A 27,436-nucleotide genomic window follows, 5' to 3' on the forward strand; every position below is an offset into this window, starting at 1 on the left:
AGTGGCATTGAATATTTTGTTTATATTAGATGTCTGTCTGTTTGCTTAGGTTATATGGTGGTGATGTTGTTAGGCACCCAAGTTAAACATTTTAAAAAATCTTGAGAGCCTATTAATAGGTAGCCAGAAGGCTATGAGTTTGTTTGATCCAGGGATTGGTAATCACTGTTTAATTATTTACACAATATCCTGATGAAGTTTAGTTAACTGAGTTCAGCAAACTTTTCTAATGCACCTGTTGTTTGCCAGAACTTTTATGAGTTGGAGAAAGAAAAAGTCAGTGTCTTCCCTTGAAGAGCTTACAGTCTAATGTCCAGATTACAAACTGGTTGACACATTTTAAATATAAAGCTTATAGGGGCCAGCCTGGTGGTGTAGTGGTTAAGTTTATGTGCTCCGTCCGCTTCGGTGGCCTGGGGTTTGCAGGTTCGCATCCCGGGCGCGGACGTATGCACCTATTATTAAGCCATGCCGTGGCAGGTGTCCCACATATAAAGTAGAGGAAGATGGGCACAGTTGTTAGCCCAGAGCCAGTCTTCCTCAGCAAACAGAGGAGGATTGGCAACAGATGTTAGCTCAGGGCTAATCTTCCTCACAAAAAAAAATAATAATAATAAATATAAAGCTTATAATATTAGATATATATACAAAGGACAGAAGTAATCTGAAGGTGGCCTTGATTTACAAGGAGGTGAGTTCACGTTGCTTTTCAGTGGAAGCAGGAAGATTTGATTTGTATTGGGATGTTCTAATCTGTCTTCTCGGATGACATTCCTTGGCCTTGGACTGTGGTTTATTGAAGCCAGATACAAATCACTGAGGGTTTCACAGTGGGTGGGCTCATTGGCTAACATTGATATATATCTTTCCTTCTTGATGAAGATTTAAGAAAACCATTTAACCAATTCCCAAAGGGCAGAAATTCAAATAAATATGGCACCGTTTAAATTAATACATAATTGAACAAATAAAATGTAAATATTTATTGGTAACATGGATAACTAAAGATGGAAAGTACCAGTTATGCATTAGATATAGATTTCAGATTTAAGGATAGTTTCCATGTATGAGAATTTAAACTTTGAGGTCCCTAGAGGAACCACTTAAAATACAAAGTACAGCTATAAAGGCAATAGATAAGATTAAATGGAATTCTAAAAATACTCAATTGCAAAAAAGGAGGAAAGGAGAAATAATGGAACAAGGAACAAAGGGGACAAATACAAAACAAATACCAAGATGGTAGAGTTAAACCAGCTATATCTGTAATTATGCTAAATGTAATACACACTCCATTTAAGAGAATAGTTATTGTCAGGCTGGATAAAAAAGTAAGGTCCATCTGTATGCTATTTGCAAGAGAGAGACTTTTAATATGAAGACACTTAATTAAAAGTAAAAGGATGAGGGCTGGCCCCATGGCCTAGTGGTTAACTTCGGCACACTCCCCTTTGGCGGCCCGGCTTGGTTCCCGGGCACAGACCTGCACCACTCATCAGCGGCCATGGTATGGTGGCGACCCACATACAAAATAGAGGAAGATTGGCACAGATATTAGCTCAGGGCAAATCTTCCTCAAGCAAAAAAAATACAGGAAGATTGGCACAGGTGTTAGCTCAGGGTGACTCTTCCTCAGCAAAAAAAAAAAAAAAAAGGATGGACAGAGACATACCATGCAAAACACTAAGCATAACAAAGCTGGTAGTGTCAGACAAAGGAGGTTTTTTAAGATGAGAAATATTACCAAGGACAAATTAGGGATATTTCCTATGATGAAAAGAGTCAGTTTATCAGGAATAAATAATAATTCTAAATGCATGTGTACTTAATAACACAGCTTCAAAATACATGCAGCAAAAATTAAAGGAAGAAATTGGGGCCACCCAGTGGCGTAGTGGTTAAGTTTGCACCCTCTGCTTTGGTGGCCCGGGGTTCGCAGGTTCAGATCCCAGACGAGGACCTGTGCACCACTCATCAGGACATGCTGTGGCGGTGTCCCATATACAAAATAGAGGAAGATGGGTACAGATATTAGCTCAGGGCAAATCTTCCTCAGCAACAAGAGGAAGACTGGCAACAGATGTTAGCTCAGGGCTAATCTTCCTCAGAACAAGAGGAAGATTGGCAACGGGTGTTAGCTCAGGGCTGATCTTCCTCACCAAAAAAAAAAAATTAAAGGAAGAAATAGACAAGTACACAATCATGGTTGGAAATTACTCCCTCAGGAATTGATTGAACAAGTAGCTCCCAGTGCTTGCTGTGCGTGCCTTCTCCCTCCACCTCCCCCTGCCCCCCGAAAATGAGTAAGGCTATAGAAGATTGAAACAGCATTATCCATCAGCTTTGACCCAGTTGACCTTTCTAAACACTATCAAACAATTTGTATAACATAGTCTTTTCAAGTGCACAAGGAGCGTTCATCAAGATAGACCATATACGAGATAGACTTAATAAATTTAAAGTAATTGGAACTGTACAGAATATGTTCTCTGACCATGAAAGAGTTAAATTACGAATTGATAACACAAATATATCTAGAAAATCTCCGACAATTTGGCAGTTACACAGTGCACTTCTCTGAAGTTCTGGAACAAACAAAACTAATCTATGGGACTAGAAACTAGAAACAGTGTTTGCCCCAGGGTGAGGGGTGGGGATTGCTTGGAAGGGGGGATGGGGAAATGTGGGGGTAATGGAAGTGTTCTGGGTCTTGATTGGATGGTGATTAATTAAGTGGATATATACATTGTCAAATTCATCAAACCAAACACTTAAGACTGGTGTGTTTAATTATGTATATTATACCTCAGTTTTTAAAAAAAAGCTTTGAGGCAGCTCCTGGTCCTGGGTCCTCAGCCTGGCTCAGCCATGCTGAGGGGTGCTGCATCAGCTTGTCTCCTGTCAGAAAGCAGGATAGTAAATTTTGTCTTTCTCCCTTGCAGCATTAGTGACCAGAAAGATGCCAGAGACCGAATGGTTCAAGTTGTGAAATGGTACCTCTCAGCCTTTCACGCGGGAAGGAAAGGATCAGTTGCCAAAAAGCCGTACAACCCCATTTTGGGCGAGATCTTTCAGTGTCACTGGACACTACCAAATGATACTGAGGAGAATGCGGTGAGTTCTGCACTATTTTTAATTATCTTCAGTTGTGTACTGAGTTAAGATTTCATTTTATTGGGGGACAGCTAATGATAAAGGCAATGATCAGAAGATGCTCACCACCCATAGAAAAACAGTGTTGTTGGATCAGCATATTTTGTATATAGTGAGCGGGGGGAAAGAGTGGCATGAGATGTGGATAGAGATTTAGAAATCAGATCATGCAAGACCTTGATGTTAATTTTATGGCTTATCAGGATCTCATTTTTGTTTTGAAAACATAATTATAATGATTTTGTGAAAAATCAATTAGAGAGGGGCAGAAATAGAAGCAAGGAAACCATTCATGAGGCTTTGGCATTATTCCAGGAGAGACAGGGTTGATTCAAGCTGTATTTTGGAGGTAGAACTTATAGATGGCTTGGGGGAGGTCAGGGAAAGGGGGCAGTCAGAGTTGAGTCGTTGCATGTGGGCTTCAGCAGTTGGTTGGTGCCATTTACTAAAAGGAAAAGATTGGATTTGGGGAGAGAAAAATCAGGAACCTGACTTTCAAATATAAAGTATGAGGGGTCTGTTAGACGTGTAAGTGGAGCTGTCAAGTAGGGAGTTAGTCTGGAGTTCAAGGGAGAGGTCTAGGATGGAGATGGGGCTTGCAGAGATTTTAGTATATTTAGGTGGCATTTAAAGCTCTGAGATTAGATGAAATATCTAGGAAGATAGCATAGCTAGAGAAGAGTAGGTAACCCAGACCTGAGCCCCAGGCTCCAACATTTAGAGGTTGGTTTGAGGAAGACAGCCAGAAAGGAACACTCAAATTAAAGGGCCTCTAGGCATGGAAAAAAATGCCCCAAGCCAACAGTGCCTGGCACATAATAGTCTCTTGGTAAACGTAACTCTCTATAGCTTTCCCTTTCCGAGCAACATGTTACACATAGTCCTTACTGAAGACAGAGGCAGTGTGTGTCTGTTCTTATTCATTTGGCAGACGTTCGAAGTGTCCGCTCTGTGCCAGGCCTGGCCCTGAGTTAGGCACATGATCCTTGCCTTCAAGAATGTCTTAGTCAGGGAGGCACAAAGCAATAATTCGAGTAGTGTAATTAAGAGCCATAATAAAAGTGTGTTTAAGATGCTTTGGCTGTATGTGGGCGGGAGCAGCTAACGACCTTGGGAGGCAGAGACACCAGTTATTAGATTCTCTGCAGTGTCATTTGTGTTTCCACATCAAAAGAAAATGATGTTATATTTGCTTGCAGGAGCTAGTTGCAGAAGGACCAGTTCCCTGGGTTTCCAAAAACAGTGTAACATTCGTGGCTGAACAGGTCTCCCATCATCCGCCTAGTAAGTTATAGCACTCCTCTGCAATATCCACTTTCAAACTGTTCTGTTTAAAGAGGGTCGTTAAAAGCTCCATAGCTGAAGTCACAGTATTATCAGTTTTATGGCTGCCTGTATCATCCCAATCCTGTGAGAGGATTGGTTCCTCATATCTATTGCTTATATAAGTTTCAGAGACTCTTAGCTTCACTGATTAACTACGTACAAAAAGAAGGTATTTGGGAAACCAACTTTTTTTTTTTTTTGTGAGGGAGATCAGCCCTGAGCTAACATCCATGCCAATCCTCTTTTTGTCGAGGAAGACTGGCCCTGAGCTAACATCCGTGCCCATCTTCCTCCACTTTATATGGGACACCGCCACAGCATGGCCTGACAAGAGGTGTGTCGGTGCGTGCCGGGATCCGAATCCGGGCCACAAGCAGCGCAGCGCTCGCATTTAACCACTACGCCACGGGGCCAGCCCCAGGAAACCAACTTTTAATGCTTCTAAAGTTATCTCACATATAATGAGCTGTGCTGTAGAGACCTCAGCAACTTTGAGATGGTTTGTGTAAATGAGATGTAGTTTCCTTGCAGTATATTCCTGGCATAGTGGAGAGAGTGCGTATCTTCAACATCATCTTGTTTGCTCAATGCAATGTTAAGACTGGAAATACGGGATGGGTCCAGGTTGGGGCTGGGGCAGGAACATGCATGCTGGCCAGAACAGACAGACCTTTTTTTTTTTTTTTTTTTTTTGTAAGGAAGATCAGCCCTGAGCTAACATCCATGCTAATCCTCCTCTTTTTGCTGAGGAAGACCGGCTCTGAGCTAACATCTATTGCCAATCCTCCTCCTTTTTTCTCCCCAAAGCCCCAGTAGATAGTTGTATGTCATAGTTGCACATCCTTCTAGTTGCTATATGTGGGATGCAGCCTCAGCATGGCCAGAGAAGCGGTGTATCGGTGTGCGCCCGGGATCTGAACCCAGGCCACCAGTAGCGGAGCACGTGCACTTAACTGCTAAGCCACGGGGCTGGCCCCAGACAGACCTTTTGATTTTAAGCCTCTAGGATTGGCCACAGTCTCATGATTTAGGGAAGTTCCTGCCCATGTGGCCCTGAAGGGTTGCTTGCATTGGGGGAAACGGTGTAAGAAGCAGTTAGTTACCTCCTGGCACTAATTGAAAATAATTTCTATTCAGTTTCAGCCTTTTATGCTGAGTGTTTTAACAAGAAGATACAATTCAATGCTCATATCTGGACCAAATCAAAATTCCTTGGGATGTCGATTGGGGTGCACAACATAGGGCAGGGTAAGTCTATGGGCATTGGGTGGACTACAATGTTAATAGGATTTTATGTCCTTCTAATATATGCTGGACACTTACCTAGTAAGAGGAAATGGCCCCAGAAAGCCAGACTGGATGTCATTGTTTGCATGTAAGCATGTGAATTGGGGGTGAGAGCAGGGGTGGGTTGTAAGATTGATTTTTCCTAAATTGAATGGAGTATTCTGGAGTATCCATCAACCAGACAACACAACCTTATTGTGTTGTCACAATAAGGCCAGTTGACACTACTCATCAGAGATTCTGTCTCTTCTGTCCACAGGCTGTGTCTCGTGTCTAGACCATGACGAACATTACATTCTCACATTCCCCAACGGTTATGGAAGGCAAGTAGAGCTGTGTTCATTTCTTCTGATCAGCAAGCAGCAGACCCTGCTGTTCCTTAAGCAACACCCCTCCTCTCTTTCCTCTGAACTGTCAGCCTTACCTGAGAACTTTTGATTTTGCAGGTCTATCCTCACAGTGCCCTGGGTGGAACTAGGCGGAGAATGCAATATTAATTGTTCCAAAACTGGCTACAGTGCAAATATCGTCTTTCACACTAAACCCTTCTATGGGGGCAAGAAGCACAGGGTTACTGCTGAGATTTTGTAGGTATTTTGTTTTTCTGCTTCAGTGCTTTTCTGCTGCTCTGAAATACTTTTCCTTTTTTCTTGAACTGTAACTTCTGTTAGGAATTGACCATTTTATTGGTTCTGTCTTTGAAAACTTGTTTCACACCTTATGTGATATGTCTCTTCCTAAAATCCCATATCAGAGGGAGACCCAGGGCCGGCCCAGTGGCACAGCAGTTAAGTGTGCGTGCTCCCCTTTGGCAGCCCAGGGTTCGCAGGTTCGGATCCCGGGCGCGCACAGACACACTGCTTGTCAAGCCATGCTGTGGCGGCGTCCCATTATAAAAGTAGACGAAGGTGGGCATGGATGTTAGCCCAAGGCCAGTCTTCCTCAGCAAAAAGAGGAAGATCAGCATTGGATGTTAGCTCAGGGCTGATCTTTCTCTAAAAAAAAAGGGAGGGAGACCTAAAATCTGGGTTCAGAACAATCAGAGGTCATTGGTGGGATTTCCTTCCTAGGAACTGGACTTGCGAACGGGAACCTGAAGGGGGTCCTCCTAGATCGCCTCGCTAACCCAGATCATGCATTCCTGACTCATTATTGCCAGTTTAGACCGTGAGCTAGTCCATACAATAGATTCTCTTGACTCCCAGTGAAGTGTCTCCAAGTCCTGAGTCCTTTTTTCTGTGCCTTTGCTGGGGAAAAACAGTAGCCATCACATCTTGGCGTGGTTCTATTTGACACTCTAGGGTCAGATGAAGACAGCTCTGCTGTCTGGGTAATAGTCACTTGGATGGGTTCACAGCCTGCCTGGAAGAGGAAAATGTGCAGGACTTGCTCTGCCCTTGAAGGCCTCATTGGGAACAGTGTTGCAGGTAGAAGACACATGGCTAGTTAACCAGTTTTCCAGGGAGATAATTTAATTTGGATGACAGAATCAGCATCCAAAAAAATCTTGAGCAGGATGGGACCATGAACACCAGATGAAGTTTACTAAGGATCAGTGTAAAATCCAAAGAATTATTGCAGTCAGAAAATATGGGCAGAGCTTAGAGAGCAACACAAGTTACTACTGTAATGCTGCCCTACCCCCAAGCAGGCAGGTGGTGGAAATATATGATGTCCAGAACAAAGACATGGGTGGGCCTGCTTCTCAGAGTTCCTTCGAGGTAACCAGCACCAACAGGAACTGCTAGCTTAGCAGAATCTTCTGCCAGTCATAGCCATAGATAGTAGAAAGACTGCCCTCAGAGTTGTGAGTTGAAAGAGTGCTTGATGGGCTCTTAAAATTAGGGATTTGAGCATCTGATGAAAGATTGTACTAGCTGAGTGATTCTCAAGTTTTTTGGCCTCTTGACTCTTAACACTTACGAATTTTATGTCGATTATATCCATCAATATTTCTCATATTAGAAATTAAAACGGAGGGCCAGCCTGGTGGTGTAGTGGTTAAGTTCACATGCTCTGCTTCGGTGGCCCGGGGTTCGCAGGTTTGGATCCTGGGCACGGACCGATGCCCCACTCATCAAGCCACGCTCTGGAGGCATCCCATATACAAAATGGAGGAAGAAGGGCACAGGTGTTAGCTCAGGGCCTGTCTTCCTCAGCAAAAAGTGGAGGATCGGCAATGGATGTTAGCTCATGGCCAAGTTTCCTCACAAAAAAAAAATTAAAACAATATTTTTAAATATTTATAAAGTCATTTACAAATGACAATAATAGCATTTTTACGAAAAAGAAAAAACTTTTCCAAAACCCCGGTACGTAGTTGTGTATCACAGTCATAGAGTTGTGGCTCTTCTATGTGGGACACTGCCTCAGCATGGCTTGACGAGCAGTGAGTAGGTCCGTGCCCAGCATCCAAACCAGTGAACCCCGGGCCGCCAAAGTGGAATGCACGAACTTAACCACTACGCCACCAGGCTAGACCTGCAAAACTCTTATTTAAAAAATTTGTGAGAAGAGTGGCATTGTACGTTTTCTGAGTTTTGTAAATCTCTAATATAATTAATAGAAGACAGCTGGATTCTCCTGTCTACTTTTTGAAGTCAGTCTGTTGCTACATATCACATAGCCTCTGGGAAACACTGTACACTTGTGGGATAATTAAGAGTGAAAAAGGCAAATAATATCTTGATATTATGAAAGTAGTTTTGACCTAAGAGGGTCTTGGGAACCCCCAAAGGTCCCCACACCACCCTTTGAGAACCGCTGCACAATGACCTTCTAAAGCTGGGTGGGATTCTATCATTTTTCTTCCCCTTTGCCCCTCTTCCCCCAAAACTCCTAAATCATAGAGAAAACAAGTTTCAGTCCAGTGGTAACAGCTTTCATCTCTGTAGCCTGTGTATTTTTCTTTCTGACCTCTTTTGGCCTCCGTCTGTGTTCATGCCTTGCCTTTCCTAACCTGTCCTTTGCTGTGATGCTTATCTTTCCCAGTTCCATACCTGCTGTACACAGCACTGTCATGTCCAAGGAGAGGCTCGTTGGGGCTTTTGACGAAAGGATCCTTGCTCAGGAAAGGAAATCAAACCATTTGACCCAGAGGTCCCTGTGAGCCCAGGGATGAAAGCCTGCTCTGCAGCATTATGTCTGTCCTTAAACAGAACCTTTCCTGACCCACACCCAGGAGTCTTGCCCTTCATTTCCAGGGCTCACGTAAACTCACCACAGCACTTACCACCCAGAGTCTCAATGGCAATGTCTCTCCCCACTAGGCTGTGAGCAGCTTGAAGGCAGGGACTGTCTGTAGTCTGCTGTGGCCCCAGCCCAGGGCTCTCTTGCTCATCTTATACCCACTGTTCATGGGATCTTCAGTTCATTAGCATCTTGTTTAGGGCCCTTGTTCTTACACTTGGCTCTGGGAAATCTTCTATTAAGTTGCCTTTACCAAAGTTGTCACGTGTGTGCTCTGTGTAGGTAGGCCACACTGACCAGATTCTTAGAGTAATTTTCAACTTGAGACTAACACAAATGTTTCCTTTTCTATTTAGTTCTCCCAATGACAAGAAGTCTTTTTGCTCAGTCGAAGGGGAATGGAATGGTGTAATGTATGCAAAATATGCAACTGGGGTAAGAACCTATATTTTGCCACTTGTTTTAGGCTACATTGAACTGTAGCCTATCCCTTACTCTGGCTTCCTTTATGTGGGAATGTAACCACCGAGGCCAGCTCCAGTGCTCTCTTCAGGTCAGCCTTTTTCCTTCCCCCACCGCTTCCCTGGCAGTACAGATAGTAGAATGATCTTTACTTTCCTCTCTCCTCTCAGAACGCTCAAGAATAATACACGTAAAAAAAATGCTTGGCACATAGTAAGCACCCAGTAAATGTTACCTATATCATTAGAATGTGTGGTGAGTATGTTTATAAAATGAAGAGCTAAACTAGTGTGCGTTTATATATACAGTTTGATTTTGTATAAAAATGCATTAACTACCTGGCACCAGGGATACAGAAATGAGTAAGATAGTCTTTGCCCTCAAGGAACTTGCAAACAGTAACTGATTAAGGTAGGAGGAAGGTAGTATGGGATTAACAGGAGCCAGTAAACTGGATTTTAGACTTGGAGAATTTGAAATGTAAAAAGCATGTCAGCCTACTTAACACTAGGATTAGTTGTTTATGGGTCTAGCTCTCCAAGAGATTACATCCCGAGCACGTAGCACATAGCAACATTGAAAACATCTGTTGAATTGAGCCTCTACCAAGACTTAAGGCACACCACTGTATTTTAGGCTGAAGATAGCACAGGAAACCCCTTATCCACATCATCTTCATATGTGAGATTTGATGATTAAATCTGTTAATTAAAGTCTTCTATGAAGAGTTGACTTTTCCTTCTAGAACAGTTTGAACAATAAAACTTCTACCTACCCTTTCTGTTTTCTAGGAAAATGCAGTTTTTATAGATACCAAGAAGTTGCCTATAATCAAGAAGAAAGTGAGGAAGTTGGAAGATCAGAATGAGTATGAATCCCGTTGGTAAGATGATGACATAACTAGAGCTGTTGGGGCAGTGCTGCTGCCGTTGGCTGGGCATAGGTGCAGGGCTGGGGTGTGGAGATAGTAGAGCCGAGTATAACAGAGCACAGACTAAGTGTGAATGCTTGGAGTCAGTCATTCATGTGGAGCTGCGCCACTTATTAGCTTTGTAACCAGGACTGTAAGCTAGCCTCTCTTTGCCTTCTTTTTTGAAATGGGAACTACCTCAGAGTTTTTGTGAGAACTAAATGAGATAAACATATTAGCATATATATGATGCTTGGGAAATAGTAAGTACCCAGGGTATGTTGGCTTATCACCATCTTTGTGGTTTATAAGAGAAGGCAGTGAGGCTCCAGTTGAGAGGTGAGCAGTACAATATATTCAGATCTTTTGTTTGTAAGAAACTTTTTTTTTAATTTCATCCCTAAGTATTTCAGTATGTATCTCTAAAACGACTTAAAAAAAAACCCAAAACACTAAACTACAATATCATTATCATGCTTTTAAAAAAATGAATTCCTTAATATCATCAAATATCGAATTGTATTCAGTTTTCCAGTAGTCTCAAACATCGTAATTTTTTCCCTTCTCATTTGCACGATAATATCAGGTTCTTTTAGTAGTATGAGGAATCATGCACTGAAGTTCTTTGGTTAGCATATCAGGAGATTTCTTAAGTGAAGAAAGGGGACCTTACACATCATTAGCCTGCTTGCTGTCTCTAACTTGTTAAGTCTGCTTGGCTGGACTGCCTGCTTGTAGTTATGTAAGTAGAAATCTATAGAAATTTATGTTCTGCTACTCACCATAAGGGGATCTTAAGCATGGCCACTTTTCTATTCCCTAGAAGCCTTCACTTGTAAAGTGACACATTTGAACCAGACTTGTCTAGTTATCATCTTCCAGGCCTTGAGAGGAAGCGAAATCTCCTCCCCCTTAAACCTCTCCAGTTCACCTCTTGACACTTATTCTATTCAAACTGTTTCTCCAGAATCTCGTTAAATCTAAGGGAGTTCTTCTGAAATGGAACGTCTCAGCTTCTTTGATCTAACCCCTTCGGTTTATAGTTAAAGGACACTCAAGCCCTGGAGAGGTGAACTGACACCCCCAAAGTTGCATAGCTAGTCAGAGGTAGAGCCAGAAGTAAAATCCCAGGTCTCATTTCTCACTGTTTCTCCTCTGTTGTCATCACCATACATCCAACTTTCTGCCCATCCTTTATTTCCTCCTTTAAGAACTACCAGTGGAATCTTCCAAGTCCATTTCTCTGTTCTTTACTCCAGTGCCCTGCTGCCAGTTTAAGGAGATTTAGTCTGTGAACTTTAGCAGTTAAAGCCATTTGACTTACACAGTAATTATGCTATATTCAGTGTGGCTCTAGACTTTCATTCTCAAGATTGCTAACTCCTGTGTCCATCTAGTACTTAGCACTTTGACTTCTTTTCTTTAGCCTTTGGAAGGATGTCACTTTCAACTTAAAAATCAGAGACATTGATGCAGCAACTGAAGCCAAGCATAGACTTGAAGAAAGACAAAGAGCAGAAGCCCGAGAAAGGAAGGAGAAAGAAATTCAATGGGAGACAAGGGTAAGCTTGCTTTGGGAGAGCCTGCCCCAGCCTCCCAACTGCTACTTCTGTACCCTGAGCTGTAACTCATTCATTCATTCAGTGAATGTTGAAGTCCAAACACTGTGAAATAAGCATGGTGATGAACAAGATGAGTCCTGGTCCCTGCCTGAAACTCATTTCGGTGTAACGGGGGGAGAAGACATAATAAAAAGAATGATATTATAGAAGTGCAAAGCAAGTGTGTAACTGAATTCTCCCCCTTTCTCTTACAGTTATTTCATGAAGATGGAGAATGTTGGGTTTATGATGAACCATTACTGAAACGCCTTGGTGCTGCCAAGCATTAGGTTGGGAAATGCAAAGTTTACACCTGATGCCCAGGGCAGTAGGCATAATCAAGCAACAATCTTCCTTTGGGAGAACCGATTCACTCCCTTCTTATTACAGTGGTTCCTATCTCAGGGATACTGGACTTTCCGATGCAGATGAACAATTAAAACGAGAAAAAGCTTCCCTTTTTTCCTCTTTTGTGGCAGTTGTAATTTTGACTTCAGTCCTGAGAAAAACTTCAGGTTTTGAAAACAAGATGTCTGCTCCTTTTCCAAACCCCATGCTTTGAAAAGCATTTGTAAATCCCAGTCTCAGACTCTGCACTCTAATACTGCTGTTGAGATATACAACATCTTATAATCTTGGGTTATATATATATATATATATATATTACATACACATATATACCTGAAGCCAGATTTTTCATAAATACTCCATATACTGTAAATATTGGTTCCTCTGAGTTTTAGAAAATTAGCCCAATGTATTAAAATCAAGTCTTAGGAAATTTCATGGCTTCACCTACAATAACTTTTATTTTGGAATTGAACTATTATTAAATTGTATCTAACTCTGGACTACAGTTTAATTATACTCAGTGCTTCTTAAGGCTTCATAAAGTAATTTTTCCAACGTTTTTTTTTTTAAATGTGTTTCTTTTATTTTCTTTATGGTTAAACCTGGAGTCAGTTATTTGGCAACCTTGAATACAGGAGCTAGCTAGCTAGCTCTTCACAAGGACTCTCCTGAAATAACAGAGCATCCCTCCTTTGTTCTGACTTGAGCCCCACCGTGCTCTCCTCCAGTCTTCATTGAACTCATAGAGCACATGTAGGGCTCCCACCTTTTTACCCAAAAATATTTTATTGCCTTAGAGGATTTGGGAAGAGTGTTTTTTAGATCCCCACCCCACACTGAAACAAAACATAAGAAAAAGAATGCTACAGCAGCAAATGGCTCATTCTGAAGGGTAATACAGAACTATCTTTATTTAAAAATACACTTAAAAAAACAACAGGTATTAGTATTAGCACCTAGCATTTAGGTACTAAGACATTGGTTACGTAGGGCCTCTCAAGGCTGTCATACAGAACTGGATTCTCAATCTGAGAGGACCAGGCCAGGCCAGACCTTCTCAAACTGCTCATGTAAGTTTTTAGTCACACTTGGCTCACCTTGCTAATTTCCTTCTGCCAGCTGCTACAATAACCCTGGGTTTGTTAGTCACAACGAAGAGGGGGAAAAAGTAAATCAATCAAATTCTATAATACCAGTGCAAAAATTCAATGGAAGCCCTAAGACAGTAGTGGTATAACTTCATAAAATATACACACATTTTTAAATACACAATTTCAGGCCAATGAGACTGCAGTTTATTTGACTATTTTATGGTAGGGGAGAAGGTTAAGTGTCGATGTAAAAGCCCTGATATCAGTAATGGGGGTGGTACAATCCGCCAGCAGAGGAGAGGTTGGCAGGTAGGTTAGCTGCATCACTTCACAAGAAGAGTTGTTTGAATCCTCACCGGAAGGGTTACCATCCTCTTCCAGCTCATACTTCCCAAATCCAACAACCTGAAAGAGGGCAAACACTCGAGGTGGGAAATACGCTGACCTGATTTGGGCACAGACCTGTTTGTTTGTTAGGATCTCTGATACCAACCCAAACCCCATGAATGGTAACTGGGCTAAATGATAACTCTGGAAAGCACAGAACTATAGCATAGTTAACCATACTCACATGGACGCCGAGCATTTTACATCCTGGTCCTCTATGAGCCTTGAACCAGTTGACCAGGTCTGATTTTGAGAATGACTTCAGTGCTTCAATCTTACAGCAAGAAGGGAAAATAGAAGAGAGATAAAGTTATAAAAGACTAGCAATATATTTTCTGTAAAGATAGTTTTTTGGTTTTTTTTTGGTGAGGAAGATCAGCCCTGAGCTAACATCCATGCCAAGCCTCCTCTTTTTGCTGAGGAAGACCGGCCCTGAGCTAACATCTATTGCCAATCCGCCTCCTTCCCCCGCCGCCCCACCTTTTCTCCCCAAAGCCCCAGTAGACAGTTGTATGTCATAGTTGTACATCCTTCTAGTTGCTGTATGTGGGATGCCGCCTCAGCATGGCCGGAGAAGCGGTGCGTCAGTGCGCGCCTGGGATCTGAACCTGAGCTGCCAGTAGCGGAGCGCACGCACTTAACGCTAAGCCACAGGACCGGCCCCTAAAGGTAGTTCCTAACACCCTAAGCAGACCTCCTTGGGCCACCTTATTAGCACCTGAACACATCATTTTATTCTTCCACATCTCGGCTTGCCCCCAACCTTCCAGAGAAGGATGAAAATGAGCCTCTGTGACACACTTTCATGTTTTCGTAGTAATGACTGGCTCTGGCAGATAAGCAAGAGAGGGTAGTGGATGCTGTAATTACAGCCAAGTACTATACACTGAGCCAAAAACCCATCGTCACCTTAGTGTTACCTCTCAGGTACATGCTACCTGTATATTCTGGCTTAAGAAAAATACAATCACTATTGAAACAGTGAAGAGAACGTTGTCTGTCCTGCTTCTAGTAGGAAAACGAGTGTGTCTGAAGAGCTGGACTGAAACCTCTTGTTAAATACCTCTTCTGCCTCAATGTCCTTTGCTAATTTACTGCATAGGGTTATATTATCAAAGAGCACTGGATTGCAGAACGCAGAGCTCTTTTTCGTGGGTTTTATTACTTTGGGCTAGAAGTTATCAAAAGACTTACACTTGGAATCATTAAATCTGGAGGAACTCCGCGTTCATAAAGACCAGAGATTCTTGATTTTCTTTAAATAGCAGAACTGTTTCTTTCTCAACAAATTTTGTAGTGAACCTCAATCTATAATACAAAAATGGATCTGCTCTGACTGAAATTGGTGGTGGTGGGAAGGTAAGGATAAGTATCCTACTCACTTGGCCACCTAAGGTGCTAGAGAGGCCAGTCTGGAAAGAAGACTTGATTAATCAAGACAAGAAATGGGCAAGTAAAAAACCAAACCTGGACGCGTGCCCCAGCTTCCTTTCTCTTGTACACAATACTGACTTGCTTGGAATTGTGACTCCTATAAAATCAGGAGTCCCTATCAGGGCTGTCTTACTCTGAAAACTGTTACTACCTCATGGGCAAGGCGGTCAAAGAGATACTGCTGTGTCACCACTTCGTTCCAGTTCCTATCCACCTCCTCCCCAAGGTGGGTATCCTCGCACTCCTTCAGCTTGATCAGAGCTGTGACCTGTTACCACCAAAAAGAGAGACCTTCAGCATGGCGTCACACCAGTTCCCCAAGAACACACTTGGCCCTGTCCAGCCTAGCTTGTGATGGATCTGTTATGGTCCCTTCACTTGGGACCTGCCAGTATATGAGGGAGGATGAAGTTAGGAAGACATTATGGTCAGATTAAGGTGGGGCTACAAAGCTCAAAAACTGGCCAGCACTGGTGTCTAATTATCTTAAGGGCTTGTGTGGGCCAAGGAACAAAAGACAAGGCCAGCACAGTCAGTCACCTGGGTGTTGAATGCGTCCTCAGTGAGGTTTTCAATCTTCTCCTCAAAGCTGGAAAGAAACTCTTCTATCTTCTTATCAACAACTTCAGAACTAAAACAAAACATCTTCAATTAAAAGTTATCAGAGACCTGGTCTCAAGCAGTAAGCAAAAGAGAGAATTAAGGCTATGGCATATTTCCAGCAAAGAGGCTGAAGTGTTTTCTTCCCAGACCTCCATCATTTCCCCTAAGCTGAAGGAGGGAAGAGAATGGGGAAGAATCCTACTGCTCCCCCACCTCCAGGCCAGTTTCCTGGTATCCTCAATACTGAAGCAGTGAGGGCCATGCTTGACCATTCCAAAGCTGAAGACCAACAAGGCCCTATACCTTGGTTCTAGCATGAATGCCAGGTCAGGCACCTTTGCCTTTCTGTCCTCAGGTCTTCCTAAGAGAGAAAAACTGGCAAGCCCTGCACAGTGACCACAGGACTTGAGTCAAACGCTATGGGACCACTAGAACCAATCATCAGTCCTGGATCCAGGCCATTTATGAACCACCCCCCACCCCCCACCCCTGCAGCTGTGACTAAATGAAGCAAACTGTATTTGGTCAGAGTTGCCTGAGGTTTAAGGAAGCACCTGTAGCCCCTACTCTCCACGCCAAGAATAACAATAGTTGGGCCCATCTACTCACTTGTATTTGGTTGCCTGAGTCCCCACGGTGACAGAGAATCCTAGAATCCCAGATGTGTTCCTACAGGTGGGGTAGACATGGTACCTACAGCCAGAGCAAAAAGTTCTATGAGCTCAGGTGGTCACCTGGGGCCTGCCCTCAGAGGCACTAGAGATGAGTGGGAAGGGTTTCTGCACATCCTGACCGGACCTGGAGGTCCTGAAAGAGGATCCATAAATGTGAATGCATCTATTTCATTCTCAGGTTAGGGTGTCCACCCCACTCCTGAATTGAGGACCACAGGCTAGCTTTTTCTCTTTACTAATCTTAAAACTTGACCAAACTGAAAACCTGATCATAGTCCAAAATGCAAATTCCAGAAGTTCTGACTAGCAGGTATGACTTGAAGGCACGGAAGGACCAAAGAGCTCTGAGAGGCTGCTCAATCAAAATATTAGATAAACCTCAGCCTGCAAAGTAAGCCCCAGACCCTTATTTGAGCTCAGTGCTCTTGCCAGCAGACTTACCCAAGGGTCTGCTTGGTTCGAAGGAAGTCAAAACAAGGCTCTTCCATATGCATCTGTAATTCAACATACTACCCATCAGCCCAACTCCTCCCAACAGAAGAACCTCCATTTCTTCCCCCAAAAGTGTTCCGTATACCCCCGAAGTCCAGCCTCCCTTACTGTCTTCCTAAATCGCCCAGGCACCCTGGCCTTGCTCATAATGCGTGAGAATACTGAACCACCATCTCACCTACCCATCACAGGTCTCTGACCACTCCCAAGTCCCTAGCCCCCAGGCAGAAAGGCCAGTCCTCGTAGTGGGTCAGGGGCTCCTGAACACCTTGATTCTCCTTTATACAACTTACCACAAGCAGCTCCATAAGAGTGTATTCTCTCAGACTCCTGGTACCTGACTGAAAGGAGAAGTTGTTCAGACCAACTGAAAATCCAACGGCTTAGGGGTTTTTTTAACAATCCAGCTATTCTTGGCAACCATTTATTCAGGTATCCACCCCACTCTTCTCTTGCCGCAAAAGAAATGATCATACCCTCTACTGCCATACTTTCGACAATTTTGATTATACATTTGCCTTCCAGCTAGACTGAAGGTCTGAGGACAGGAATCATGCTTGATCATTTGTATTCTCAGCCTTAGCAGGCAGACATGGAGGTGAGTCCAATAATCCCTGACCTGCCAGCTCCTGCCCAAAGGACCGAGAAGACACAATCTAAACTCAAGTACTTGCAGTTCAAGGTCCTCAGGAGGAGAGCAGGAGGTGTTTGGGGATCAATGAAGGGTATCTGGACCTATTCCTCAGATGGAGAAGATATAAACAGGAGCTTCTGCAGCCACACACTGGGACCCAAACCAGCTGATTAAAAAATGTCTAAAAGAGGCAGACAGCACACTTGGAGACAACATCCGGGCCGTCCTGGAGACTGGCACAAGAATGCAGTGAGAGTGGAAGAGGGCAGGAGGCCAACAAGCAAGGATGTTGTCAGTGCATCCCCCAGTCAGGGTCCTGCGGGCTCGTCAGACACAGCTTCATTCCTATTCCTTCCCACCTCACCAAAGGAAGAGGCCTGTGTGCCCTGCGAGCCTTGGTTAGTCAGCCAAGAGATTTCCTGTTTGCGTCTAAAAGGACGGCAACAAAACCAGTCAAAACTGGGTATCAATTTCCTGTGCAAGATGCTCCGTGTAAGGAGGGAAGTGGTTCCCTGAAGGAAGCAGTTTGTATGAGAAGCCAGTGCTAAGAGGTGATCAATGGAAAGCGCAACACGGTCTTACAATATGAAATCCTGCCTAAAACTGGAGAAGTACTAAGCTCTCTGGGTTCTGAGCAGTCAGAAGCACTGGAAACGTGGGCAGGGCTAAGCAGGGCCAGGTCATATCATTTATGAAGTTTGGGGGCCTGCTAGTCATTTTAGCTTCAAATAAGCTGAGAACCTGGAAAAAAAACCTCAGGTAGCTACAGCCAGAGAGAGACAAGATCTACAGACAAGCTGGGCCTCTAGGGAAAGATTCAGGCCCAGGGCCAAAAACACACTGAAGGACAAGGTGACAGTAAGGCCATGCAGCCCTGCCCAAAGCCCAGACCAGGGGTCTTCACAGCAGGGGTCTGCAGTGACTGCAGCAGCAGCTAGCTACAGGAGCCCCAGAGTTTAGGAAGTCTGAGATCAGTCTAGATAGGCAGAGGTCACCACAGTCCCAGAAGTGAGTGGGACTAACCGCTGGTTAAAGTGGGCTATGGGCCAATGGAAATTGTTGGAAAGCTCTTCCTTATTTTAGGCCCATCCCACATTTCCAGAATGGTGTGGAAAGAATACAGCTTCTAAGGACAGAAGGAATAAATTCAAACCCCAGCTGGTATGACCTCAGGCAAGTAAGGGACTCTGGCTATGTTTATTTATGTCTCTTTTTCAAAACTGTCCTTGTAACAAATGTCCTCCTGCTGCTTGGGGTTCTGTCAGGGGAACATGTAGGAATTTCCAGCCACACTTCAGTCTCTGTCCCTCTGGACTAGTGGCTAGGTGATTAATGAAGCACTGTGATTGAAAAAGGATCCATTTCACTGACAGGAGCAATTTTTAAATGTAGTTACTTCAAGAGGACAAATGACCCCAAGCCTGAAATTACAGAGGCAACTTCAAAAGGGCCTTGAAGGTTACAGAGTCATGACTCTCAGGTACTCTGGACCTTCCACCAGGCTTTAAGTACCACTTAGCCATGAGGATGGCTGTGTGCAAAGGGGCCAACTGACCTGGTAGTACACAGTGACTTCAGAGTTGGCATCACCCTTGTTCAGAGCTCTCACTTTGCACAGGTGGTGGCCACTGGGCAGCTCTACCACCTGGAACTGCACAGGCATCTCCTGCTCAAGAGGCATGAAGTTCAGCTTGCTGCAAAAGAATCAGTGTGGGTCACCAAGGCAGTGCCTTTATCCTCTTACCCCCACCCCAAAAACTCTGAGGAAGAGGTCAGGCCTTCCACAGTTGCTTCTAAACTGCCTTGTTTATATAACTGGCCTCAAGAAAACCTACTACAAGAAGCATCTCCATTGTGGATTTAGTAACAACTAAGTTGTGGCTCAATGCCCTGCTGCTGGTAAGAAAACATAACTCCCACAGAGAAAAGTCAAACCAATACTCACTCAACAACGTATTTCAGGAAATCCATAGATTCCTAGGAGATAAAAGAGAAGACAATAATTACATCAGGCTCTCTGGACATTAATTTCACTCAGAACCAACTAATATCAATATTCTAATTGCTTGAGAAGTCCTGGATAGCATTAAGAAAGCAGATATAGTCTGACACCTAAAATGCTGGGCAAGTCATTCATTGACTGGGCTCATTATTCACTGATTTGATATTGACTTTGCTGAATACCAAGTGGCTCTCAACTGATCAGCTCCTCTTCTGCTCTCCCTTGGCACTCTGTTTACCTGTACACTGTGACCCTCTCCCCACTGGATCAGACTTAATTGTTCAGCTTACCCCACTAGGCTGTGCCCTCTATGACAACAGTGACTGTGTTTTAGAAACATGGGTCTATTAATACGGAGCTTGGCAGAGAGTGAGCAATAGAATAACACTTAATACTAAGTGAATGCATCCTCTCCCCTCTCAAGATTTCTGTTTTCTTACCTATAAAATGAGGGATAAGTGGAGGGGTGAGTTCATGTCTAAAGTGGTCTCTGCCTGGGGCAATTCATCATACTAAGTCCTCTGGACCAAAAGGACCCCTGCCCGGTACTCCCACTGTGCTCAGAGAAGCAGGCAGCTATTCCTGCTCTTCTCTATATGGCTGGAGGCTTTTAAACTTCTTTCTGTGGGCAGGACAGAAACTAAGGCTGGTTTTGGGGTTGGAGGATAAAGACAGAGAGGAAGAAGGGAGGACAGCAGCTAGTCTCAAGAGTGACTATTTATATATTCCATCAAAGGGCCAGTCCTGAGAAACTGGAAGGCCATGGATGAAGATGGTTAACAGCCAAACAGTTTAGCGAGAGTCCCAAACAAAGACTCTTGGCTGGAAGAGGCCTCAATCAGTTACAAGGTCCCACAGACACATCCTACTCAATATATATCAGAACAAACTCCTCATATGCGCCCAAACCTACTATTGTTCCTACTCCTTCACCAACCCACTGGTTTAAGCAAAAAATCTGGGCATCATCCTAGACCCCTCCCTTATCCTTCACCCCTACATCCAATCAGTCACTGAGCTTTGGCCATCCTCTACCTCATTATTTCTTAAGTGCTGCTTTTTCATTTATTTTGCCTAATCTCAGGCTTCATCATTTTTCACTCGAATTTTTTTTCTTTTGTAGTAAAAACACACGAAGTTTACTATCCTAACCATTTTTAAGTGTACAGCTCTGCAGTGTTAAGTATATTCACATTGTTGTGAAATGGAACTACAGACCTTTTTCATCCTGCAAAACTGAAAACTCGATACCCATAAAACAACAACTCCCCTTTCTTCCCTCTCCCCAACCCCTGGTAACCACCATTCTTCTCTCTGTTTCTATGACTTTGACTGCTCTAGATACCTCATGTAAATGGAATCATACTTCATGTCAACTTTTATAACAGCCTTATAACTGGTCTCTCTGGAGGTTTCTCAACAACAAATCTTTTAAAGAAGATTCTCCATTTACTACAGGATAAAGCCCAAGCTCCTTAGCTTAACACACTGGCCTGACACACAAGTTCTGCCTAAGTACGTGTGTGTGTGTGTGTACGTGTATACATCCCTCACCACTCCCCAGCTCCCACTTTAATCTCTAAATTAAACTGTAGCTTCCATACTCAATTTTCAACAAATGTAACCAACACCATATATATTTACCAAACCCGTTTCACTCCAAGTCCTGTCCATTACCAGCAGTCTCCTTCATAAGAAAGTCTTGCCCGGCGTCAGAGGGGCCAGCTTCCCTTCTAAACAGACTACGACAATGCTGGCCTGCCAAAACTCCAGAGCTTTACCTTCAGGGAAGAACTAACGCAATTCCAGAGCCCAAAACAGCATTCAGACCGGGCCAAGAGCAACAGAGCACCTCACACTTACTGTGCTTGTGACATTTCCTTGTACCAGGCCCTCAACAAAGAGCTGAGATTTGAACTCTTTGACAAAGCTCAGCAGAGACTCAAGGGAAAGGCCATCCATCAAAGCCCGGTACTTGTCAATCATAGACCAACGAGCATATTCCAGGATTAAAAGCCGCACATCTCTGTACAAAGGGCAGAAAAAAACAAAGTTTTGTTGTAAAAAATTAATCTTGAGGGTAAAGGAAGATTTGGTTAAGTTTCTGTACATGATATGTTTCTAAAAAGAGAGAATTTCTATCACAACTTAAGATGGGGAAATAACGTCATAATCACCAAAAAGCATTTAAAATTGCATATACAAACTTATACATAGATTTCTTCACTGGTATAACAACTCACTTATCTGTCTCAGTCGCAAAATAAAATATTTCACATAAGTAAAGTTGCTAGATGAGTCGCTTACCAATTTAAAATTTAAATCAATTTAGAATTATTACTATTTTGATTTGAAATCTTACTAATATTTTATTAATTACTGGAGGCCACCATTATGGATATCTATTACTGCAGTGACAATATAGTATAGGTAGTGGCTCTAGGCCAGAATCTGACTAACCCCCAACTCTCACCCCCCCTACCCTCTCCCCACATTAAGTTATTTGAACTTAGCAAGTTACCTAACATCTGTGACTCGATTTCTTCCTTTGTAAAACAAGGGAAATAATAATGGCTACCATTATAGGGTTTTGGTGAGAATTAGATAAATAAATACCTTTAAAGTTCTTAGATCTCACACACAATGAATATTCAATAAATAGGTGTTATTATTATTACTATACTACGTTTTAATATAGTAGTATTCAGTAGTTACTGAACACACAGGGCTATTTTTCATCATATCAATAGCTCTAGACAACTCTCCTTTCCAACTTGTATTTGGTTATTAGTTTTTATAACTTTTTGTGATCAGATTATTGGTTATTTCATGTCTCTTAACTGCTCCTTCCCCTGCTTTCGAATTTTGGTCATTTAGGGACTCATTATAACTTTGTCAAAAGCAGGGCCTCTATAAGGTTGTGCTGTTTACCATTTATAGATGCTCAGCAAGGAGGTCAAGTAGGGGCTTGCAAGCCATGTGCACAAAGGGCTGTGTCTGCTCAGATGGGACTTGTTTCTCCCTCCCACAAAGGCTCCATTTGCTGATAGAAGGTACTCCAAGGGGGTACTTTTTTCTGATTGACACAAAGCTACTCTATAGACTACCGTTAGCTCTGGACCAAAGAACAGGCTCTGATGAAAGGCCTAAAAGGGTTGTCTACTAGCAGAGGGTTTAAGCCTTAGTATACAGACTGTCCAGAAGCCTTTTTGCTCTCTTCTGGAACCCTGGCTGAATTCTGGATAGTTGCAGTTGCCAGCTAAGTGATGTGTTAAGCAATTTAACTCAGCTAGTGGGCCTTAGCAGTTAAGTGCGCGCGCTCCGCTACTGGTGGCCTGGGTTCGGATCCCGGGCGCACATCGACGCACCGCTTCTCCGGCCATGCTGAGGCCGTGTCCCACATACAGCAACTAGAAGGATGTGCAACTATGACATACAACTATCTACTGGGGCTTTGGGGGGAAAAAAAAAAATGGAGGACCATTGGCAGTAGATGTTAGCTCAGAGCTGGTCTTCCTCAGCAAAAAAAAAAAAGAGGAGGATTAGCACAGATGTTAGCTCAGGGCTGATCTTCCTTACAAAAAAAAAAAACAATTTAACTCAGCTACTTATCACAACAGCCAACACACTAAAATCACCAGTAAGCAACTCTGAGCTACAACAAAGCCAGCACTTCTTTAACTGTTATTTATTTATAAACTTAGGAAAAAACCTCCTTTTTATGCCTCTAATTAAGTATAGTAGGCTGCTTTCAGCTCTACTCACAGATGGCTACTTAAGCTGGGCTTAGAAATCCTATAACCCTTTGGATTGGTTTCCTAAACCACAGCATGATTCTCACATGTCTGAAAATTAGCACTGAAAATTAGCGCTCATCCCCCACGCCTGACCTCTAGGAAGGCAAATACTTTCAGGCCTTCAAAATATAAGCTGATCCCACATATACTCACTTGGCTAGAGTCTCAGGCTTGATGAGGATGTTAAAGTAGGTCTTCTTCAACTGCTCAGTTATCATTGTAAAGACAGCTGGTGTGGAACTGAACTCCGCTAAGTAGTCAATAATGAGCTGAAACAGTAGCTAAAAAGAAAAGAGAGAAGTACTTTAAGCGGAGAAGCATGGAAATCCACTAAGTTTTAGGGGGACAAATGTTTCCCGTTGATTTTAATCAGGGGCATAGCATGGTAATAGGCATTGTGGGGACATAAGAGAAGTACTGACGACTCAAAGAATCTTCAGGGGCTAAAATTCTCAATAATTGTCAAATTTAGAGCAAAGATTCTTCTTCTTTTATAATTTTCATGGATATTCTTAAACATTTCTTCTTCCAAATGAACTTAAAAATAATTTTATCCAGCTCCCCACTGCCCCTAAATGTGACTTTAATTGGAAGGATACTACATTTATATATTAATTTTAGAAGTAGTAACAACTTTATATCTAATTGTCCTATCCAGAAACTGATGAGTCTCTCCCTTATTTAAAATAGTTTTTTATATGCTTCAAGATTTACAGTTTTCTTTACATAGGTTCTATACTTTTCTTATTTATTCCTAGGTACTTTATTGTTTCTATTATTATAAATGGAATATTTTTCTCATCCATTTCTAAGTGGTTATTGCTACTAAAGGAAAAAGGGCCACTGATTTTGACATACTGATCTTGTGACCAGCCACATCACACGTTATTTTTTAAATTTTAGTAATATCTTAGAGGTTTTCTAAAAGTACAATCATATTTCATCTGCAAAGAAAAATACTTTTTCTTTTCTAAGTGTTTTTATTTCATTTTTTCATTTTAAAGTAGTAACCAGAACCTCTAAAATAACGTTGAATAATAGAGGTGATCGTGGATGTCCTTGGCTTGTTCCTGATTTTAATGTTCAGCATTTCATCAGTTAATGTAACATTTGCTGTTACTCTTTTTAAATCAAGGTTTTATTGTGTTTAAGTAATTTCCCCCCTCCCTACTTAGTATGAATGCCCACTCAAATTTATCAAATCATTTTTTGGCATTTATCACTATATTTATATAGTGTTTCTCAATTGACCTCTGTTATAATGATTCACGTTTGTTAACTTCCTAATACTGAACAACAAACCCTTTGCATTACTGGCACTTGGTCATGGTGAATTATTCTTTTTGTCATGTTGTTGGATTTAATTTTCAAATTTTTGGAATGTTTGCATCTATATTTTATAGGTGAAACTGGTCTCTAGCTTTATATATATATACTTATATTCTCTATCAGGTTTTAATATTAAGGCTAGGTAAGCTTCATAAAATAAAGAGCCTCAAATACTTTTATATGGTTTGTATTTTTAAAAAGCTCTCCAGGTAATTCCAAAACATACCTCCCAAATGACAACCACTGCAGTAGCCTTTAATCTGTTTGGATCTTAAGCTACATTATATTTAGGCTTTTGAAGGTTGACAAAAGTAACATATTCCATGGTGTCTCCTCGTAAGACCTATCTTTGTTCTCTGGGGAGAGTGACAGAGATGAGGGTATAAAGGAGAGCACTATACTCTTCTCTAGGGTTTTTGCTAACATATGGATGCTATCACCTCTTAGCACAGTTTAACTTCTGCCAGGTCCTTTCCTCCAGATTTTTTCTTGTGTGAACCCAGTTTCCTAAACCTTAATATATGTTCTATCCAAGAAATCAAGATATAAAATTTTTTGGGTACATTACGTTTTACCTGGTATTTAATGATCTAACCCTCTTAGACAGCATCCCATATTATTTCTTCCTCTGCTTATGAAGTTTTTAAGAAGCGACACTGAAACATATTCCTTACCAAAAGTTAAATTACTGACAAGATATGGACCCTGTTTCTAAAAGGCTCATAAACTTGGAAGGGAAACAACACATACACACTTGAAACAAAGGGAGACAGTGAAGAAGAGGAAGAAAGGACACAAACATTTGAGTTCCACTGTCAGGCAAAGTGCCAGGTGCTTGAAATTTGTTATTGCTGTATGGTGTGAAATGAAGCTCAAACCAGTCCTAAATGCCAGTGTTGGCTGCAGAGAAACTGACAGAAAAGGGAAGTGAAATCGAGCCCGAAGCACAGGCTGTGCTGTATACATTGCTAGTAATTAATGAATATAGGTTGCTCGTACATGTGGCCAAAGTTAGAACAGCTGTCATCAGCCAAGAAAACATGATAATCCACATTAATAAACAATTTCTTTCTATGTGCAGCATCCCAGGCATAAGCCTCTATGCTTGGTGTAATAGGGGCAACAAACATAAATACAAAATTTTAAAGCTCTCTGTGAGGAAGAAAACAGAGCACTTGTACTTACAGGTAGCTTGTGGTTGAATCCTTTTACTCGAATAATTAAACCATGTTCTCCAGCTACCAGCTTATACTCTAGCTGCGCCACATCTGCTTCATAAGCTGGTTCCGCAAGGTTATGGGTAAGGATATTGACAAAGATATCAAAAAGGACCACACTGAGAATATAAAATGCAAATAGCATCATTAATTGGCAAGAAATAGACATGAACAGATTTGCTTCGATTTAGAGTAAGAAACTTCACTTTTTTTGTGTGTGTGAGGAAGATCAGCCCTGAGCTAACATCCATGCTAATCCTCCTCTTTTTGCTGAGGAAGACCAGCTCTGAGCTAACATCTATTGCCAATCCTCCTCCTTTTTTTCCCCAAAGCCCCAGTAGATAGTTGTATGTCGTAGTTGCACATCTTTCTAGTTGCTGTATGTGGGACGCGGTCTCAGCATGGCCGGAGAAGCGGTGCGTCGGTGCGCGCCTGGGATCTGAACCCGGGCCGCCAGTAGCGGAGCGCGCACACTTAACCGCTAAGCCACGGGGCTGGCCCGAAACTTCACTTTTAGAAGGATGTTAATTCACTACTCCAGAATGTAAAATTGAATACTAATTGAGTTCAAAGGTAAATACAGCTTCCCCAGGACTCAGTTTCACAGGGACATTACAGAACTCCTACCTTCAGCAGTGCTTCCCAATCTTTCTCATGTCACGCACACATAGAAAATGATAATATTTATATCACACAATAGATAAGTGTGAAAGGCTTCAAAGGCAACTGGCCTAAAGGCTCTGGTTATTCCTGCAGCCTCAGTTTTCTGACTGACAAATTAAAAATCTGAGGGAAGAGGGGAGAGTAATGTATTTTTCAAAGTGGATATTAAATGTTAGTGCTGCCTGTCATTTTAAGGTTGCATTTTACAGTTTAAGTGGCAAAGGAAAAGAAGGAGGACACTAACATTTCCCAAGCACCTCCTATGTTTCAGGCACATTTTAGGCTCTCTGACCTTCCACAATGCAGCTATCTAGATAAATATATAATTTGCTAAGAACAAAGTATAATCAGATTCCTTGACGGTCTCTAAATATAGCATCAACAATCTATTAGTCTTATTATAGACTGGCAGCTAACCCAAACTCATCTCTAAGGAACTTTCTCAATCTAGTAATTCTATGACGAGCCTATACTATCGCTTTACAGATGGATGCTGGAGATGCAGCAGCCACAATTCCATTTTAATGTTTAGTATTAATACAAATAATTTGTTTTGGGGCACAGAAAAAATACATAAATCAGCACCATAGCTCAAATACTGACAGAGAAAATGACAGAATGATTCAGAATGAAACAAACAAAATAGTTTTTCAATAAAAAAAATATATATTTTCCAGAAAAGAGGACAATTGCTTACTTTGCTGCAGACTTCTGTATCAAAGGGGAGATCAGATGGAAACGTATATACGCTGAAAGAAAAGACCACAGATAAGAAAATATATGCCAGAGGCCTCAAATATTTTATACATATGCTATTTTCCCCTAATATCATGT

General features: G+C 42.2%; 2 protein-coding genes across 5 annotated transcripts in view; one reads left to right on the top strand and one right to left on the bottom strand.

Moving 5' to 3' along the window:
- OSBPL9 (oxysterol binding protein like 9) overlaps nucleotides 1–12,779 on the top strand; it is a 176,015-nt gene extending 163,236 nt beyond the window's left edge. For 2 of the 3 annotated variants that reach the window (XM_058552392.1, XM_058552393.1), the window contains 9 exons: nucleotides 2,943–3,114; nucleotides 4,353–4,437; nucleotides 5,617–5,727; nucleotides 6,026–6,089; nucleotides 6,213–6,353; nucleotides 9,312–9,390; nucleotides 10,209–10,300; nucleotides 11,754–11,889; nucleotides 12,144–12,779. In XM_058552392.1, the coding sequence (XP_058408375.1) occupies nucleotides 2,943–3,114; nucleotides 4,353–4,437; nucleotides 5,617–5,727; nucleotides 6,026–6,089; nucleotides 6,213–6,353; nucleotides 9,312–9,390; nucleotides 10,209–10,300; nucleotides 11,754–11,889; nucleotides 12,144–12,218 (955 nt within the window). In that variant the 3' untranslated portion in view covers nucleotides 12,219–12,779. Of the gene's footprint in view, nucleotides 1–2,942; nucleotides 3,115–4,352; nucleotides 4,438–5,616; nucleotides 5,728–6,025; nucleotides 6,354–9,311; nucleotides 9,391–10,208; nucleotides 10,301–11,753; nucleotides 11,890–12,143 lie in introns of those variants that run through there. The other variant, XM_058552391.1, reaches the window with a different exon arrangement.
- A 380-nt stretch (nucleotides 12,780–13,159) lies between these two features.
- The window catches only part of NRDC (nardilysin convertase), a 107,914-nt gene continuing 93,637 nt past the window's right edge, over nucleotides 13,160–27,436 (bottom strand). For both annotated transcript variants that reach the window (XM_058552382.1, XM_058552383.1), the window contains 13 exons: nucleotides 27,300–27,351; nucleotides 25,908–26,058; nucleotides 23,547–23,674; nucleotides 21,460–21,622; nucleotides 19,540–19,571; nucleotides 19,150–19,288; nucleotides 17,254–17,301; nucleotides 16,910–16,962; nucleotides 16,404–16,487; nucleotides 15,732–15,822; nucleotides 15,343–15,459; nucleotides 13,942–14,031; nucleotides 13,160–13,775 (listed from right to left, as the gene is read on the bottom strand). In XM_058552382.1, coding sequence (XP_058408365.1) covers nucleotides 13,575–13,775; nucleotides 13,942–14,031; nucleotides 15,343–15,459; nucleotides 15,732–15,822; nucleotides 16,404–16,487; nucleotides 16,910–16,962; nucleotides 17,254–17,301; nucleotides 19,150–19,288; nucleotides 19,540–19,571; nucleotides 21,460–21,622; nucleotides 23,547–23,674; nucleotides 25,908–26,058; nucleotides 27,300–27,351 — 1,349 coding nt within the window. In that variant the 3' untranslated portion in view covers nucleotides 13,160–13,574. The remainder of the gene's footprint in view (nucleotides 13,776–13,941; nucleotides 14,032–15,342; nucleotides 15,460–15,731; nucleotides 15,823–16,403; nucleotides 16,488–16,909; nucleotides 16,963–17,253; nucleotides 17,302–19,149; nucleotides 19,289–19,539; nucleotides 19,572–21,459; nucleotides 21,623–23,546; nucleotides 23,675–25,907; nucleotides 26,059–27,299; nucleotides 27,352–27,436) is intronic.

This window comes from Diceros bicornis, chromosome 13 (genome assembly GCF_020826845.1).
Source record: "Diceros bicornis minor isolate mBicDic1 chromosome 13, mDicBic1.mat.cur, whole genome shotgun sequence".
In the NCBI taxonomy this organism is placed as follows: Eukaryota; Metazoa; Chordata; class Mammalia; order Perissodactyla; family Rhinocerotidae; genus Diceros; species Diceros bicornis.